Below are 16,809 nucleotides of genomic sequence, written 5' to 3'. Positions count from 1 at the left end.
GAGGATGAATGTGAACCACTTTCTTGCCCAGAGCGAAAAGTTCTGCTCGCACGAGGATGAGTGGTGGAGTTGGCCATGTCTTCATAATGACGTTTGGGTGGTTGAGATTTTGTGGCACAGTGACGGGTGGCAAGAGAACTTCATTGATGACATGGTGGTTGATTCTAGGATGGGCTTTTTTGGGTTGACTTGGGTTAATAATAAAGGGAAAGGGTTGTGTGTAAGAGGAAGAGGAGAATGTTAGGCTTCTTGAGTATGACTTTGGTAAGTGGGCCTAAATAAAGTATTGAGGGGTTAAGTTGGAGAATATTGGGCTTTTGTGGGTCTTATTGGCATATTAAGAGGTCAATGTCACCAGTATACGAACTGGACAAGCTCTTCATGATCATAAGGTAAATTGGTTTAATTAAGGACAGTGTAATACAGGCTTGTAGGATGGGAGATGAGAAGTGGAAGGAACGAGCTCTGGGGGTACACTAAAGTACAGGAGATTGAGAATTATGGAAGTAAAGACAGATGATGTTGAGGTGTCAGTGGAGAAGTCAATTCAACAAACTGAGAGGAGGGCTCTCACTGTTGCAGTAATTTGGGACTTCTTGATTAATAGCGGATAGTTTGGACAATAGCAAAGGAAAATACCGGAAAAATTAGAAATTGTGTGAAAAAAAATCAGTTGAACAGCTCTGTCCACCTACCTGTATGTACGAACATGTGCTTCACGTAATTCTGCTTGGCGGTGAAGGTTTTGTTGCAGAGGGTGCACTCATAAGGCTTTTTTTCTCCCTGGCTGCCGCCTGTGCTGTGTCCACCTTGGGATTGTTGGTTTTGGATTTGGGAAGAAAATGGAGACAATCCGGCTTGGGGAACCGTCACAAACTGAGTTTGCTGAGCAGCCAGAGGTTGGGGCAGACTGAAGAGGAAAGGCTTTGGACCGGTCCCAGCTGCCTGCGTAGTGAAGAGGGTCGGAAGATAGGTATTGCCAGCTGTTCCAATGACCTGGGTATTACTGGTCAAAGTTAGTGGCATTCTCAGGTTGCTGGTGAGTGTTTCCGTCTGACGTAAGTAGAGTTGAGTGGTTGGCATAGCTTGCGCAATCGACTGGGATACAGAAGTCTGTAGGACCCCCTTTTCAGTGCTATTGCTAACACTGAGCACTGTGCTGTCCATGTCAACGGTATTGCTCCTCTCGGGCGAGGAAGAGCTGGTATCTAAGTGCTGTTGGTTCTGGTTGTCTACGCATTCGGTGGACAAGTTATTAGACTCCGCTTGGGAAGGATCTTGTTGTCCGTCTCTTACGAGACTAGGCATAAACTGTTGCTCCACGGAGTCTGGCTCTGTGCCGATCGATGAACTTACTCCAGAGTCAAAGCTTTCTCCTTTGGGTTCACTTTCTGTGCCTTCAGCTTGATCGGTGTCTTCAGCGCACTCTTCGGACTCGTTGCGTTCCAGGGCTTGTGACCTCTGCTGCCCGTAGTAGTCATAGTCGTCCTCCACCTCTTGTTTTATGTGGATATTTCCCATCATTGTCTGAATACGTACAGGACGTGGCTGCTTGCGGCAGTGGGTGGTTTCTGGAGTGGTGGTCAGAAACCTTTCCATCCGCTGAGAACGCTGATGTATGCGCGTGATCCAGCTGGGCTCTTCCATGTGATGTTGTCTGGGGAGCCCTAAAGCAGTCTCGTGGTGGCTCACCAAAGCTCCGCTATAAAAGGAGCGTTCCCCACTGCCGTTTTGCATGGAACATGTATATAATGTAGAGTAGATCCTGTCTACACTGTGTTGACGGTGGCTCCGCAGGAAGCCAGATTCTGTGTCGCTGCTCTGCCCCGAGGTACCTGATTCTGGAGTACCCCTGGGTGTCTCTTGGCCAGAGTCCGGTATTAGCGGGAACACTCCGCCTACATTTTGTGAGACAATTCTCGTGCATTCGTCAATGACGGTTTTTATCTGTAGGATGCTCGCGGCTGTCAGGATCTGAAGCGCCTCGGACTGGGAGACTCTTAGTACCCCGCTGTACATGAAGTCAATGAGCTTCTGCACTGCATGGACAGACACCACGGAGGGGATTTCGATGTCACTGTACCCTAGCAGCAGTTTGTCCTGGAAGAATGGGCTGCCAGCGGCCAGCACGCAGCGGTGGGCCCGCAGCATGCTTCCGTGGATTCGCACCGTCACGTCACAAAAGTGGCCACGGTTGCGCTGCTCGTTGAGCGTCTCGAGCACGGAATTGCTGAAGTTGTGAAGGTTGATACTATGAATGCGCTCGGTCATCCCCTTGCAACTGATGTCACCTGTGAGCAAAGCAAAAAGAAGCAAGAATCAGTCATACAAGCATTAAATACTCTGTGCTGCAGGTATCCTCCGCCCTAAACACAGCAGCCCTGACTCTGGACATTAATACCTGTCCTGCAATTACCTGGGCGTCTTCTGCATAGAATTATTATAATTATACAGTGGGGACAATAAGTATTTGATACTCTGCCGATTTTGCAAGTTTTCCCACCTACAAAGAATGGAGAGGTCTGTAATTTTTATCGTAGGTCACTTCACCTGTGAGAGACATAATCTAAAAATAAAATCCAGAAAATCACATTGTATGATTTTTACATAATTAAATTGCATTTTATTGCATGACCTCTCCACCATGGCCAAGACCAAAGAGCTGTCTAAGGACCCCAGGGACAAAATTGTAGACCTGCACAAGGCTGGGATGGGCTATAGGACAATAGGCAAGCAGCTTGGTGAGAAGGCAACAACTGGTGGCACAATAATAAGAAAATGGAAGATGACTGTCAATCTTCCTCGGTCTGGGACTCCATGCAAGATCTCGCCTCGTCGGGTAAGGATGATTCTGAGAAAGGTCAGGAATCAGCCCAGAACTACACGGGAGGACCTGGTCAATGATCTGGAGAGAGCTGGGACCACAGTCTCAAACATTACCGTTAGTAACACACTACACTGTCGTGGATTAAAATCCTACCAGGTACGCAAAGTACTCCTTCTCACGCCAGCACATGTCCAGGCCCGTTTGAAGTTCACCAATTACTATCTGGATGATCCAGAGGAAGCATGGGAGAAGGTCATGTGGACAGATGATATCAAAATAGAACTTTGTGGCATCAACTCTACTCGCCATGTTTGGAGGAAGAAGAAGGATGAGTACAACCCCAAGAAAAACGTTCCAACCGTGAAGCATGGTGGGGGAACATCATACTTTGAGGTTGCTTTTCAGCAAAGGGGACAGGACGACTGCACCGTATTGAAGGGAGGATGGATGGAGTCATGTATAGCAAGATTTTGGCCAACAACCTCCTTCCCTCAGAGCATTGAAGATGTGTCGTTCCTAGATCTTTCAGCATGACAATGACCCAAAACACACAGCCAGTACAACTAAGGAGTGGCTCCATAAGAAGCATTTCAAGGTCCTGGAGTGGCCTAGCCAGCTGAAACTCAATGTTGCCCAGCGACGGCCCCGAAACCTGATAGATCGGGAAAAGATCTGTATGGAGGAGGGGGCCAAAATCCCTGCTACAGTGTGTGCAAACCAGGTCAAGAACTACAGGAAACGTCTGACCTCTGTAATTGCAAACAAAGGTTTCTGGACCAAATATTAAGTTCTATTTTTCTATTGTATGAAATAAATTTTAATAAATGTAATTGTAATAAAAATTACAGACCTTTCCATTCTTTGTAGGTGGGAAAACTTGCAAAATCGGCAGTGTATCAAATACTTATTGTCCCCACTGTATGTACAGATGGTATAACCTGGGCATCTTCTGTATATAATTATATATGTACAGCTGGTATAACCTGGGTATCTCCTGTATATAATTATATATGTACAGCTGGTATAACCTGGGCATCTCCTGTATATAATTATATATGTACAGCTGGTATAACCTGGGTATCTCCTGTATGTAATTATGTATGTATAGCTGGTATAACCTGGATATCTTCTAATTATATATGTACAGCTGGTATAACATGGGTATCTTCTGTATATAATTATATATGTACAGCTGGTATAACCTGGGTATCTTCTGTATATAATTATATATGTACAGCTGGTATAACCTGGGCATCTCCTGTATATATTTATATATGTACAGCTGGTATAACCTGGGCATCTCCTGTATATAATTATATATGTACAGCTGGTATAACCTGGGCATCTCCTGTTTATAATTATAGATGTACAGCTGGTATAACCTGGGCATCTCCTGTATATATTTATATATGTACAGCTGGTATAACCTGGGCATCTCCTGTATATAATTATATATGTACAGCTGGTATAACCTGGGTATTTTCTGTATATAATTATATATGTACAGCTGGTATAACCTGGGCATCTCCTGTATATATTTATATATGTACAGCTGGTATTACCTGGGTATCTCCTGTATATAATTATATATGTACAGCTGGTATAACCTGGGTATCTCCTGTATATATTTATATATGTACAGCTGGTATAACCTGGGAATCTCCTGTATATAATTATATATGTACAGCTGGTATAACCTGGGTATCTCCTGTATATAATTATATATGTACAGCTGGTATAACCTGGGTATCTCCTGTATATAATTATATATGTACAGCTGGTATAACCTGGGAATCTCCTGTATATAATTATATATGTACAGCTGGTATAACCTGGGAATCTCCTGTATATAATTATATATGTACAGCTGGTATAACCTGGGTATCTCCTGTATATAATTATATATGTACAGCTGGTATAACCTGGGTATCTCCTGTATATAATTATATATGTACAGCTGGTATAACCTGGGAATCTCCTGTATATAATTATATATGTACAGCTGGTATAACCTGGGTATCTCCTGCATATAATTATATATGTACAGCTGGTATAACCTGGGCATCTTCTGTATATAATTATATATGTACAGCTGGTATAACCTGGGTATCTCCTGTATATAATTATATATGTACAGCTGATATAACCTGGGCATCTTCTGTATATAATTATATATGTACAGCTGGTATAACCTGGGTATCTCCTGTATATAATTATATATGTACAGCTGATATAACCTGGGCATCTCCTGTATATAATTATATATGTACAGCTGATATAACCTGGGCATCTTCTGTATATAATTATATACAGTGCCTTAAAAAAATATTCATACCCCGTGAACTTTTCCACATTTTTTCCTGTTACACCGACAAACTTAAATATATTTTATTGGGGTTTTATGTGATACAACACAGGTAGCAGGTGTTTGTGAAGGAAAGGAAATGATACAAGGTTTTCTAATTATTTTAAAAATAAAAACCTGAAGATTGTAAGGTGAATTTGTATTCAGCCCCCTGTAGTCTGATGCCCCTAAATAAAACTCTGAGTGACCAATCGCCTCCAGAAGTCAGATAATTAGTATATTGGGTCCACCTGGGTGTGATTTCTTCTCCGTATAACTACAGCTGTTCTGTGAAGGCTTCAAACCAAGGAGCCCACCAGACAGGTCAGGGATAAAGTTGTGGAGAAGAGAAAAGAAGTGGTTAGATTATAAATAATAGCCCAAGCCCTGAACATCTCATGGATCACTGATCAATCCATCATCCAAAAATAGAAGGAGTATGGCATAACTGCAAACCTACTGAGACATGGCCATCCACCTAACCTGACATCCCAATCAAGGAGAGCACTAATTAGAGAAGCAGCCGAGAGGTCCATGGTCAATGTGGAGGAGCTGCAGAGATCCACAGCTCAGGGGGGAGAGTCTGTCCACAAGACAACTATTAGCCGTATACTCCACAAATCTGGCTTTTATGGAAGAGTGGCAGGAAGAAAACCATTCCCGTTTGCAGTTTGCAAAAAGCCATTTTGGGTGAGACAGCGGGCATATGGAGGAAGGGGCTCTGATCAGATGAGACCAATTGAGAATTTTATGGGCTAAATGCAAAATACTATGTGTGACAGAAACTAACCCTGAAAACACCATGCCCACCGTCAGACATGTTGGTGGCAGCATCATGCTGTAGGGAGGCTATTCTTCAGCAGGGGCAGAGAAGCTGGTCAGAGGTAATGGAAAGATAGATGGTGCTAAATACAGGGCAATCCTGGAGGAAAACCTGTAAGAGGCTGCAGAAGCCTAAACATCCTGCCAGATCTACAATGGAGGGTTTAGATCAGATTATATTCCTGTGTGTGAATGGCGCAGTCACAATCCAGACCCAAATCCCAGAGAATCTGTGACAAGAAGTGAACACTGCTGATCACAGACGTCTCCATCCGATCTCACTGAGCGACAGCGAGAGTGCAAAGAAGACGGGGCAAAATGTCACCTAGATATGCAAGAGACAGACCTCAAAAGACTGCAGCAGTAATGGCAGTGAAAAGTGGTCCTACAAAGTACTGACTCAGGGGGCTGAATACTAATGCACCTCACAATGTTCAGATTTATATTTTTTAAATAATTAGGAAATCTTGTATCATTTCCTTTACACGTCACAAATACTTCTTACTTCGTGTTGTGTCACATAAAATCCCAATAAAATACATTTAAGTTTGTGGATGTAACTTGATGTTATATTGCGTTACCGTGTTAGCCAGAAAAATCGATGTAAATACTTTTATGCCCAAAAAAGACAAAGCTATTCTCGAAGTAATACCTTTATTGGCTAACCAGACGGTCTCCAAATAATTAAACATCCCCACAGCCTCTCCATTTGCAACAAAAAACCCTAATTTAATTTCCTTGGCTTATCATAAGGGGACATCACCCCTTAAACCTCATGATCAAATGTCCTGCTGTAATATCTCTTAAACGTTGTGCCTTCTTCATTACTGCTCTGAAAACCTGCATACATAGATATTTTTTCTGTTTAACCAATAAAGGTATCACTCCGAGAATACTTCTGTCATTTTTGGGCATAAAAGTATTTCATGGATTTAACATGAAAAAATGTGGAAAAGTTCATGGCATATAAATAGTTTTTCAAGGCACTGTATGTACTGCTGGTATAACCTGGGTAACCTCTGTATATAATTATATATGTACAGCTGGTATAACCTGGGTAACCTCTGTATATAATTATATATGTACAGCTGGTATAACCTGGGTAACCTCTGTATATAATTATATATGTACAGCTGGTATAACCTGGGTAACCTCTGTATATAATTATATATGTACAGCTGGTATAACCTGGGTAACCTCTGTATATAATTATATATGTATAGCTGGTATAACCTGGGTATCTCCTGTATATAATTATATATGTGCAGCTGGTATAACCTGGGTATCTCCTGTATATAATTATATATGTACAGCTGGTATAACCTGGATATCTCCTGTATATAATTATATATGTACAGCTGGTATAACCTGGGCATCTCCTGTATATATTTATATATGTACAGCTGGTATAACCTGGGTATTTTCTGTATATAATTATATATGTACAGCTGGTATAACCTGGGTATCTCCTGTATATAATTATATATGTACAGCTGGTATAACCTGGATATCTCCTGTATATAATTATATATGTACAGCTGGTATAACCTGGGCATCTCCTGTATATATTTATATATGTACAGCTGGTATAACCTGGGTATTTTCTGTATATAATTATATATGTACAGCTGGTATAACCTGGGTATTTTCTGTATATAATTATATATGTACAGCTGGTATAACCTGGGTATCTCCTGTATATAATTATATATGTACAGCTGGTATAACCTGGATATCTCCTGTATATAATTATATATGTACAGCTGGTATAACCTGGGCATCTCCTGTATATATTTATATATGTACAGCTGGTATAACCTGGGTATTTTCTGTATATAATTATATATGTACAGCTGGTATAACCTGGGTATCTCCTGTATATAATTATATATGTACAGCTGGTATAACCTGGGTATTTTCTGTATATAATTATATATGTACAGCTGGTATAACCTGGGCATCTCCTGTATATAATTATATATGTACAGCTGGTATAACCTGGGTATCTCCTGTATATAATTATATAAGTACAGCTGGTATAACCTGGGTATCTCCTGTATATAATTATATAAGTACAGCTGGTATAACCTGGGTATCTCCTGTATATAATTATATATGTACAGCTGGTATAACCTGGGTATCTCCTGTATATAATTATATATGTGCAGCTGGTATAACCTGGGTATCTCCTGTATATAATGATATATGTACAGCTGGTATAACCTGGGCATCTCCTGTATATAATGATATATGTACAGCTGGTATAACCTGGGTATCTCCTGTATGTAATTATATATGTACAGCTGATATAACCTGGGTATCTCCTGTATATAATTATATATGTACAGCTGGTATAACCTGGGTATCTCCTGTATATAATTATATATGTGCAGCTGGTATAACCTGGGTATCTCCTGTATATAATGATATATGTACAGCTGGTATAACCTGGGTATCTCCTGTATATAATGATATATGTACAGCTGGTATAACCTGGACATCTCCTGTATATAATTATATATGTACAGCTGGTATAACCTGGGTATCTCCTGTATGTAATTATATATGTACAGCTGATATAACCTGGGTATCTCCTGTATATAATTATATATGTATAGCCGGTATAACCTGGGCATCTCCTGTATACTATTATATATGTACAGCTGGTATAACCTGGGCTTCCTCTGTATATAGTTATATATGTACAGCTGGTATAACCGGGGTATCTCCTGCATGTAATTATATATGTATAGCCGGTATAACCTGGGCATCTCCTGTATACTATTATATATGTACAGCTGGTATAATCTGGGCACCTCTTGTATATAATTATATATGTACAGCTGGTATAACCTGGGCTTCCTCTGTATATAGTTATATATGTACAGCTGGTATAACCTGGGTATCTCCTGCATGTAATTATATATGTACACTGGTATAACCCGGATACAATATTAACTATTTGAGAATTGGGGTTAACAAACTGAAAGATTTATGGAAAACAACACCAGCAATGCATTTCTACAATTTACCACTAGGGGGCAGCAGAGCCATTTTTAACCTTTTTGATGAAGACTTTTTGCATTTCGGGAGCTGCATAACCTGGAGTGAATGGAAACAGACACAAATAACTTCCTAAACACATTAACGTGAATAGATCTGGAGCAATGTTCCTCGTTTTAAAAAAAGGTTCAATTAATAAATATGCTAAATTCGCGGCATACTCATTCTCATCTACATAATTATGATGCATTAAATTATCACCACATTAGCAGTCATTCTCCAGCTGAGGAGGTGTGCGAGGACTGTTCACAGCTCGAGCCTCAGCTCACGAGGAGGTCATCAGCGAGACCAGTGAGGATGGCGGGCAGCTACCTGGCATTAACCTCTCAAAGTTAGCTACCCATGGAGTCCACGTAGGTCCTGCCACTAATGTCCTGCCTCTGCATCCCCTGATATCTACTAGTATGGCCACATACTCTATGATCACCTGCGGGTTTCAACATCTTGTACATCGCTTCTACAGTCTACCCTAAACCTAAAGGTTGAACGTTACTTTAGATAGTAAGCTTTTATGTACAAAGAGGTAAAGGCCGGGCATCCAAGCAAAGGGCAACACTGGATGCCAGCCGTGAGGGTGAGGATAGAAAACCAACCAGAGGGCATCACTGGATGCCAGCCGTGAGGGTGAGGATAGAAAACCAACCAGAGGGCAACACTGGATGCCAGCCGTGAGGGTGAGGATAGAAAACCAACCAGAGGGCATCACTGGATGCCAGCCGTGAGGGTGAGGATAGAAAACCAACCAGAGGGCATCACTGGATGCCAGCCGTGAGGGTGAGGATAGAAAACCAACCAGAGGGCAACACTGGATGCCAGCCGTGAGGGTGAGGATAGAAAACCAACCAGAGGGCAACACTGGATGCCAGCCGTAAGGGTGAGGATATAAAACCAACCAGAGGGCAACACTGGATACCAGCCATGAGGGTGAGGAGGGAAAACCAATCAGAGGGCAACACTGGATACCAGCCATGAGAGTAAGGATAGAAAACCAACCAGAGGGCAACACTAGATGCCAGCCGTGAGGGTGAGGATAGAAGACCAACCAGAGGGCAACACTGGATGCCAGCCGTGAGGGTGAGGATAGAAAACCAACCAGAGGGCAACACTAGATGCCAGCCGTAAGGGTGAGGATATAAAACCAACCAGAGGGCAACACTGGATACCAGCCATGAGGGTGAGGAGGGAAAACCAATCAGAGGGCAACACTGAATACCAGCCATGAGAGTAAGGATAGAAAACCAACCAGAGGGCAACACTAGATGCCAGCCGTGAGGGTGAGGATAGAAGACCAACCAGAGGGCAACACTGGATACCAGCCATGAGAGTAAGGATAGAAAACCAACCAGAGGGCAACACTAGATGCCAGCCGTGAGGGTGAGGATAGAAGACCAACCAGAGGGCAACACTGGATGCCAGCCGTGAGGGTGAGGATAGAAAACCAACCAGAGGGCAACACTAGATGCCAGCCGTAAGGGTGAGGATATAAAACCAACCAGAGGGCAACACTGGATACCAGCCATGAGGGTGAGGAGGGAAAACCAATCAGAGGGCAACACTGAATACCAGCCATGAGAGTAAGGATAGAAAACCAACCAGAGGGCAACACTAGATGCCAGCCGTGAGGGTGAGGATAGAAGACCAACCAGAGGGCAACACTGGATGCCAGCCGTGAGGGTGAGGATAGAAAACCAACCAGAGGGCATCACTGGATGCCAGCCGTGAGGGTGAGGATAGAAGACCAACCAGAGGGCAACACTGGATGCCAGCCGTGAGGGTGAGGATAGAAAACCAACCAGAGGGCATCACTGGATGCCAGCCGTGAGGGTGAGGATAGAAAACCAACCAGAGGGCAACACTGGATGCCAGCCGTGAGGGTGAGGAGGGAAAACCAACATGGGTATGATAATGGATGGCAGCCAACAGGGTGAGGATAGAAAATGAACATGGGGATGACAATGGATGCCAGCTGTGAGGGTGAGGCTGGAGATACAAGGTAAGAATATCTTTGGCCACCAGTCATCAGGATAATGGTACATTCCTTTCTTGAGGCTGGTAGTAAAAGATGGGGTAGGACTATTTGCTTACTTTCCACGATTATACTCGTCTTGAGGATGAGACTTCTAATCTTAAGTCCATGCTCTACACTAGTAATGAACAAGGGGATACGGATGGACACAAGGGTGGACATGTACCCTAAGGCTGAAACCAGTCAAGAAGATGAGGCTGGACTTTATGCATATGTTGGCATTGGATGAAGACGATCAACTAGATATAGGTCAACACCAGACAGAGAAGGAGCTAATTTGCATGTTATTTCCCATGGAGCATTGCCAAGAATCCATACTCAGTTGGTCTCCTTAAATAGAGACAGTCCCCACTCATCACTACTCAAAAGTTCTTACCCCTTCTATAGCATTTATTTCCAAATAAGCAAAGAAATCACAAAGCAGTAAGACTACGTTATGTCAAGTTTTTCTTAAGTTCCATATTTTTCAGCGAGAGCTGAGTCGGAGCAGATACAATTGTGCTGTCCTACCTCCCCCACCGTTATCCTATCCACTTTTGCCGATTCCTGTAATGTCGCCCAAATTGGTTGCCTTCCAACTTTTCTTGAAACCGGCATGAACCATAAGTGGGAGAGAATCTTTCCCTACAAATTGCCACAATCTTTGTGACAAGTATAGAGTGGTGGGAGCCACCATCGATGGTGGGGATGAAACATCATAAAATGTATCCTTGGGTTTATTGGAGGCTCGGCTGACAACTGCCTGGGAAGTGGCACTGGCTTGTGCCAACCTCGACCATTGTGGCGATTCATGGGGGGGGGCGTATAGATGGGCTCTATATGACTGTTGGCACGCTCCATAGTCTGGAATGACCCAGCGAGAAGACAAGGCGATGGCTCGTTATATAAGGGGTCTTGGCCGGCTGCCGCCGTGCGCTGTGGGTACTCACAATCAGACGACTCTGTTTGTGTGTGAACACGTGCTGATTGGTTGCTTGATGTCTGTATGTGTTGAGTGGATATGGCTGGGCACCGCAACAGAACAGCTACAAAGTTCTGGCAAGGCTGGCCCGGCTTGGCGCTGCCTTCCCTCGGCTGTGTAATCTCATTCTCCACAGACGCCTTCTGGTTTTCAGCTGTCCTGCGTTTCTTCCTGTGAAGAGACAAAGGACCCTTTGAGGGGAACGGACTGGATGTTTGGGAAAAGGAATTTTTAGAATATGTTACAGATAACCTCGGCTTCTTCTGCCATTAGACGGAGAATTATCTATTGTGCACCGGGAGTAGACAAAGGTCTCACCCAGGCTGAATTTTACACCCCGAAAATCCTGACGCTGAGCCTCCGCCGGTCCGGGATCTTACTATAAAAAGCGCTGCCCATTGTTCTAATAATTAGGCTTATGATAAGGTGTGCAATTATTCATCGACGGGGTGGAAGAATGACACACAATGCTGTTAATTAGCTAATTGACATGAGACAGGAGCGGTGCAGTCAGCTCACGGCGAGAGCGGGAGATGTATAGGTAATTATAGGATATCTTCCCGTACCATCATTCTCCTGCTTTTATTTCCTGGGCATTATATATATATATATATATATACACATATATATGGCACCAGCGTATTCCACACCGTTGTCACCAAAGATCGCAGCTCGACTGAATACGACAGACTAAAGGAAAATTTCATAGGAGACAATTATCCCAAATTCTGCACGACTGGGACATGAACTGGAGGTGAATCCTCAGTAGGAGGGGAGAGGAGGGGGATGCAGCTGCAGTTTCTTTCTTTGCATTTCTGCAGGCACTAAGTCTACCATACCCCTACATCTTATAATAAGGCCTGTATTAAAAAAAAAGGAAAAGATTTTCTTCTTTTTTTTGCTGGAGTCCAATCGTTTATTTGCAAAAAGAAAAAAAATACAAAAAAAAAAATGGAATTACGTTCAGCACTGGGAAGGAAACCCTTTCCCAAGAAAATTGGGCTACGAGTAACAAAACCCTCCTTCCATACTTTCTATTTTTTTTCTGAATTTTAGCCCATATAATAGCGCCATAGAGAGCCCAAACATTCAATCGTCCGGCAATATTCCTATAATAATCGGCAGTTCTTAACGTTTTCTTATATACCGTTCATTATTGGGTGGTTTTAGTTTCTTCTCTCGTTTTTCTCCTAGGGGTGTTCCCTACAAAACTGTCCCCCTAAAAGCACAGCCTGCCCAAAGCAAAACGCAAGGACGAGAATCCAGCCTGGAAATGTGCGTACGAGCCCTTAGATTATGTCTTAATGATGATGAATAAGGCTTACTGTCCGTAGGATATTGAAATAAATCCCTTTAATATGGATTTTTGGATTAAGCATTGAGAAGGAGCCATACAGCGCTAAGTGATCATTTTTTGAGCCTTATTTTTCCAGAAAGACCTTGAAAATTCAGTCCATGGAGCGGGACTCTCATCATGTATGTGACGCAGAAATCCGATTACAAGCACCTAATCTATACGTATGTAAAGCGAGACGGCAGCAGATGAGTCCGGCCGTAAATTGTCACCATGGGATGGACAACAACTCCCAGAGGGACACGGAGGCCTTTCTGCAGACCGCGCTCCTCGAGGACTCGACTCCTGGCAGCCGCGCTTTTTCAATCTCCTTCAATCAATGAGACGGCACAGCTGATCAGCCCCTTCACACTCGGAGGAGCTGACAATCTCCACTGACCTTTCAGAAAAAAAGAATTCATTTCCTTAATACGGCGCAGAGCATTGTCTTCCATAGATTCGCTGGGAGGTGGATGCCCTGCAAGCTGCCGCCCGCCGCGCCCACTAACATATGCAGCCTTCTTGGTTTCCTTTTGTTTTGCAAGAGTTTTGGGCTCTCGATATGGGGGGGAAATGGAGAACGCTGAACTGTGCAGCGCTGACTACACAAAAACTATGATAGCAGATAGAAAAAGCAAAACTTCAATTTGGGATTTCTCTACTATGTTGTAGCCTAAGTGGTGGCGCTGTTGCATTGGTGTATAAGGAAAAAAAAAAAGTGCCGCCAATATAGTGGTGAAATGAGGTACTGCACGTGACAACCTTAAATTATGAAGGACGCACTAATTCTCACAGTCAACACGAATTTACACAGCCAAGAAAATCTTTTTGTTACATTAGATATTTGGAAAATTCTAAAAATGTTGAAATGTGACTGTTCCCCTTTAACCCTTTAAGGACCGAGCGAGTTTTCATTTTTGAGTTTTCCTTTATTTTTCCTTCCCTTTTTCCAAGAGCTACAGCTTTATTACGGTATATTTCAGTAGACAAAGCCAAACAAGGGTGTATGTTGAAGTTTTCAATGATATCTTTTATCCTCCTATATAATGTACAGAAAAACGAGAAAAAAGTCAAATTGGGATGAAATGTCGAAGCAACGATTTTATTGATATCATTTTGGGATATGTACAACATTTTGATTGCTTCTTTTTTGAGTCTAGCTTCTTCTAGTCTAGTTTTCTCTATATGGCATATACGGGTTAATTAGTCTCTAGTTTAACACAGCGGACATCTAAGGATGCAGAGATTCAGAATATGTTTATTTCATTTCTTTATTTTTCAACTATGCGGTGATTTGATTTTTTTTTTTAATTTTATATATTTTTACATTTTTAGTCCCCTGTGACACTTGAACCTATGATCATTTGATAGCTCGTACTATATACCGCAATAGTATACTATCTGTGCACAATAATATTGTAGCAAATAGTTTAAATGATGGAATTCTAAGAAGTACAGCCTGTGGCCTAGCTACACAGGAGTACCAAGATGGCAGCCAGGAGGGCAATCAATGATTGACAGTAGTGAACGGAGCAAGCTCTGGTCTCAGCTGTAACAGGGAGATGCTGGTTGGATAACAGTGCAGTATTATAGTAGTTATATTCTTGTACATAGGGGGCAGTATTATAGTAGTTATATTCTTGTAGATAGGAGCAGTATTATAGTAGGTATATTGTACATAGGTGGCAGTATTATAGTAGTTATATTCTTGTACATTGGGGCAGTATTATAGTAGTTATATTCTTGTACATAGGGGGCAGTATTATAGTAGTTATATTCTTGTAGATAGGAGCAGTATTATAGTAGGTATATTGTACATAGGTGGCAGTATTATAGTAGTTATATTCTTGTACATAGGAGCAGTATTATAGTAGTTATATTCTTGTAGATAGGAGCAGTATTATAGTAGGTATATTGTACATAGGTGGCAGTATTATAGTAGTTATATTCTTGTACATAGGAGCAGTATTATAGTAGTTATATTCTTGTAGATAGGAGCAGTATTATAGTAGTTATATTCTTGCACATAGGAGCAGTATTGTAGTAGTTATATTCTTGTACATAGGGGCAGTATTATAGTAGTTGTATTCTTGTACATAAGAGCAGCATTATAGTAGTTATATTCTTGTACATAGGAGCAGTATTATAGTAGTTATATTCTTGTACATAGGGGCAGTCTTATAGTAGTTATATTCTTGTACATAGGGGCAGTATTATAGTAGTTATATTCTTCTACATAGAGAGCAGTATTATAGTAGTTATATTCTTGCACATAGGAGCAGTATTATAGTAGTTATATTCTTGTACATAGGAGCAGTATTATAGTAGTTATATTCTTGTACATAGGGGGCAGTATTATAGTTGTTATATTCTTGTACATGGGGCAGTATTATAGTAGTTATATTCTTGTACATAGGAGCAGTATTATAGTAGTTATATTCTTGTACATAGGGGGCAGTATTATAGTAGTTATATTCTTGTACATAGGAGCAGTATTATGGTAGTTATATTCTTGTACATTGGGGCAGTATTATAGTAGTTATATTCTTGTACATAGGGGGCAGTATTATAGTAGTTATATTCTTGTACATAGGGGCAGTATTATAGTAGTTATATTCTTGTACATAGGGGGCAGTGTTATAGTAGTTATATTCTTGTACATAGGGGCAGTATTATAGTAGTTATATTCTTGTACATAGAGAGCAGTATTATAGTAGTTATATTCTTGTACATAGGAGCAGTATTATAGTAGTTATATTCTTGTACATAGAGAGCAGTATTATAGTAGTTATATTCTTGTACATAGGAGCAGTATTATAGTAGTTATATTCTTGTACATAGGGGGCAGTATTATAGTAGCTATATTCTTGTACATAGGGGGCAGTATTATAGTAGTTATATTCTTGTACATAGGAGCAGTATTATAGTAGTTATATTCTTGCACATAGGAGCAGTATTATAGTAGTTATATTCTTGTACATAGGGGCAGTATTATAGTAGTTATATTCTTGTACATAGAGAGCAGTATTATAGTAGTTATATTCTTGCACATAGGAGCAGTATTATAGTAGTTATATTCTTGTACATAGGGGGCAGTATTATAGTTGTTATATTCTTGTACATGGGGCAGTATTATAGTAGTTATATTCTTGTACATAGGAGCAGTATTATAGTAGTTATATTCTTGTACATAGGGGGCAGTATTATAGTAGTTATATTCTTGTACATAGGAGCAGTATTATAGTAGTTATATTCTTGTATATAGGGGCAGTATTATAGTAGTTATATTCTTGTACATAGGAGCAGTATTATAGTAGTTATATTCTTGTACATAGAGAGCAGTATTATAGTAGTTATATTCTTGCACATAGGAGCAGTATTATAGTAGTTATATTCTTGTACATAGGGGCAGTATTATAGTAGTTGTATTCTT

At 41.3% G+C, this 16,809-nt stretch overlaps 1 protein-coding gene across 14 annotated transcripts in view; it reads right to left on the bottom strand.

Moving 5' to 3' along the window:
• ZBTB20 (zinc finger and BTB domain containing 20) overlaps window positions 1–16,809 on the bottom strand; it is a 1,152,793-nt gene that overhangs the window by 15,978 nt on the left and 1,120,006 nt on the right. For 13 of the 14 annotated variants that reach the window (XM_073668598.1, XM_073668593.1, XM_073668607.1 and 10 more), the window contains 2 exons: window positions 12,012–12,214; window positions 696–2,291 (listed from right to left, as the gene is read on the bottom strand). In XM_073668598.1, the coding sequence (XP_073524699.1) occupies window positions 696–2,271 (1,576 nt within the window). In that variant the 5' untranslated portion in view covers window positions 2,272–2,291; window positions 12,012–12,214. The remainder of the gene's footprint in view (window positions 1–695; window positions 2,292–12,011; window positions 12,215–16,809) is intronic. The other variant, XM_073668591.1, reaches the window with a different exon arrangement.

The sequence above is a fragment of the Phyllobates terribilis genome, unplaced genomic scaffold, assembly GCF_046119375.1.
Source record: "Phyllobates terribilis strain yellow unplaced genomic scaffold, ASM4611937v1 Scaffold_2__4_contigs__length_985480577, whole genome shotgun sequence".
Classification (NCBI taxonomy): Eukaryota; Metazoa; Chordata; class Amphibia; order Anura; family Dendrobatidae; genus Phyllobates; species Phyllobates terribilis.
The sequence above is the reverse complement of the archived record's forward strand: the minus strand, read 5'-3'. Positions and strand labels throughout refer to the sequence as shown.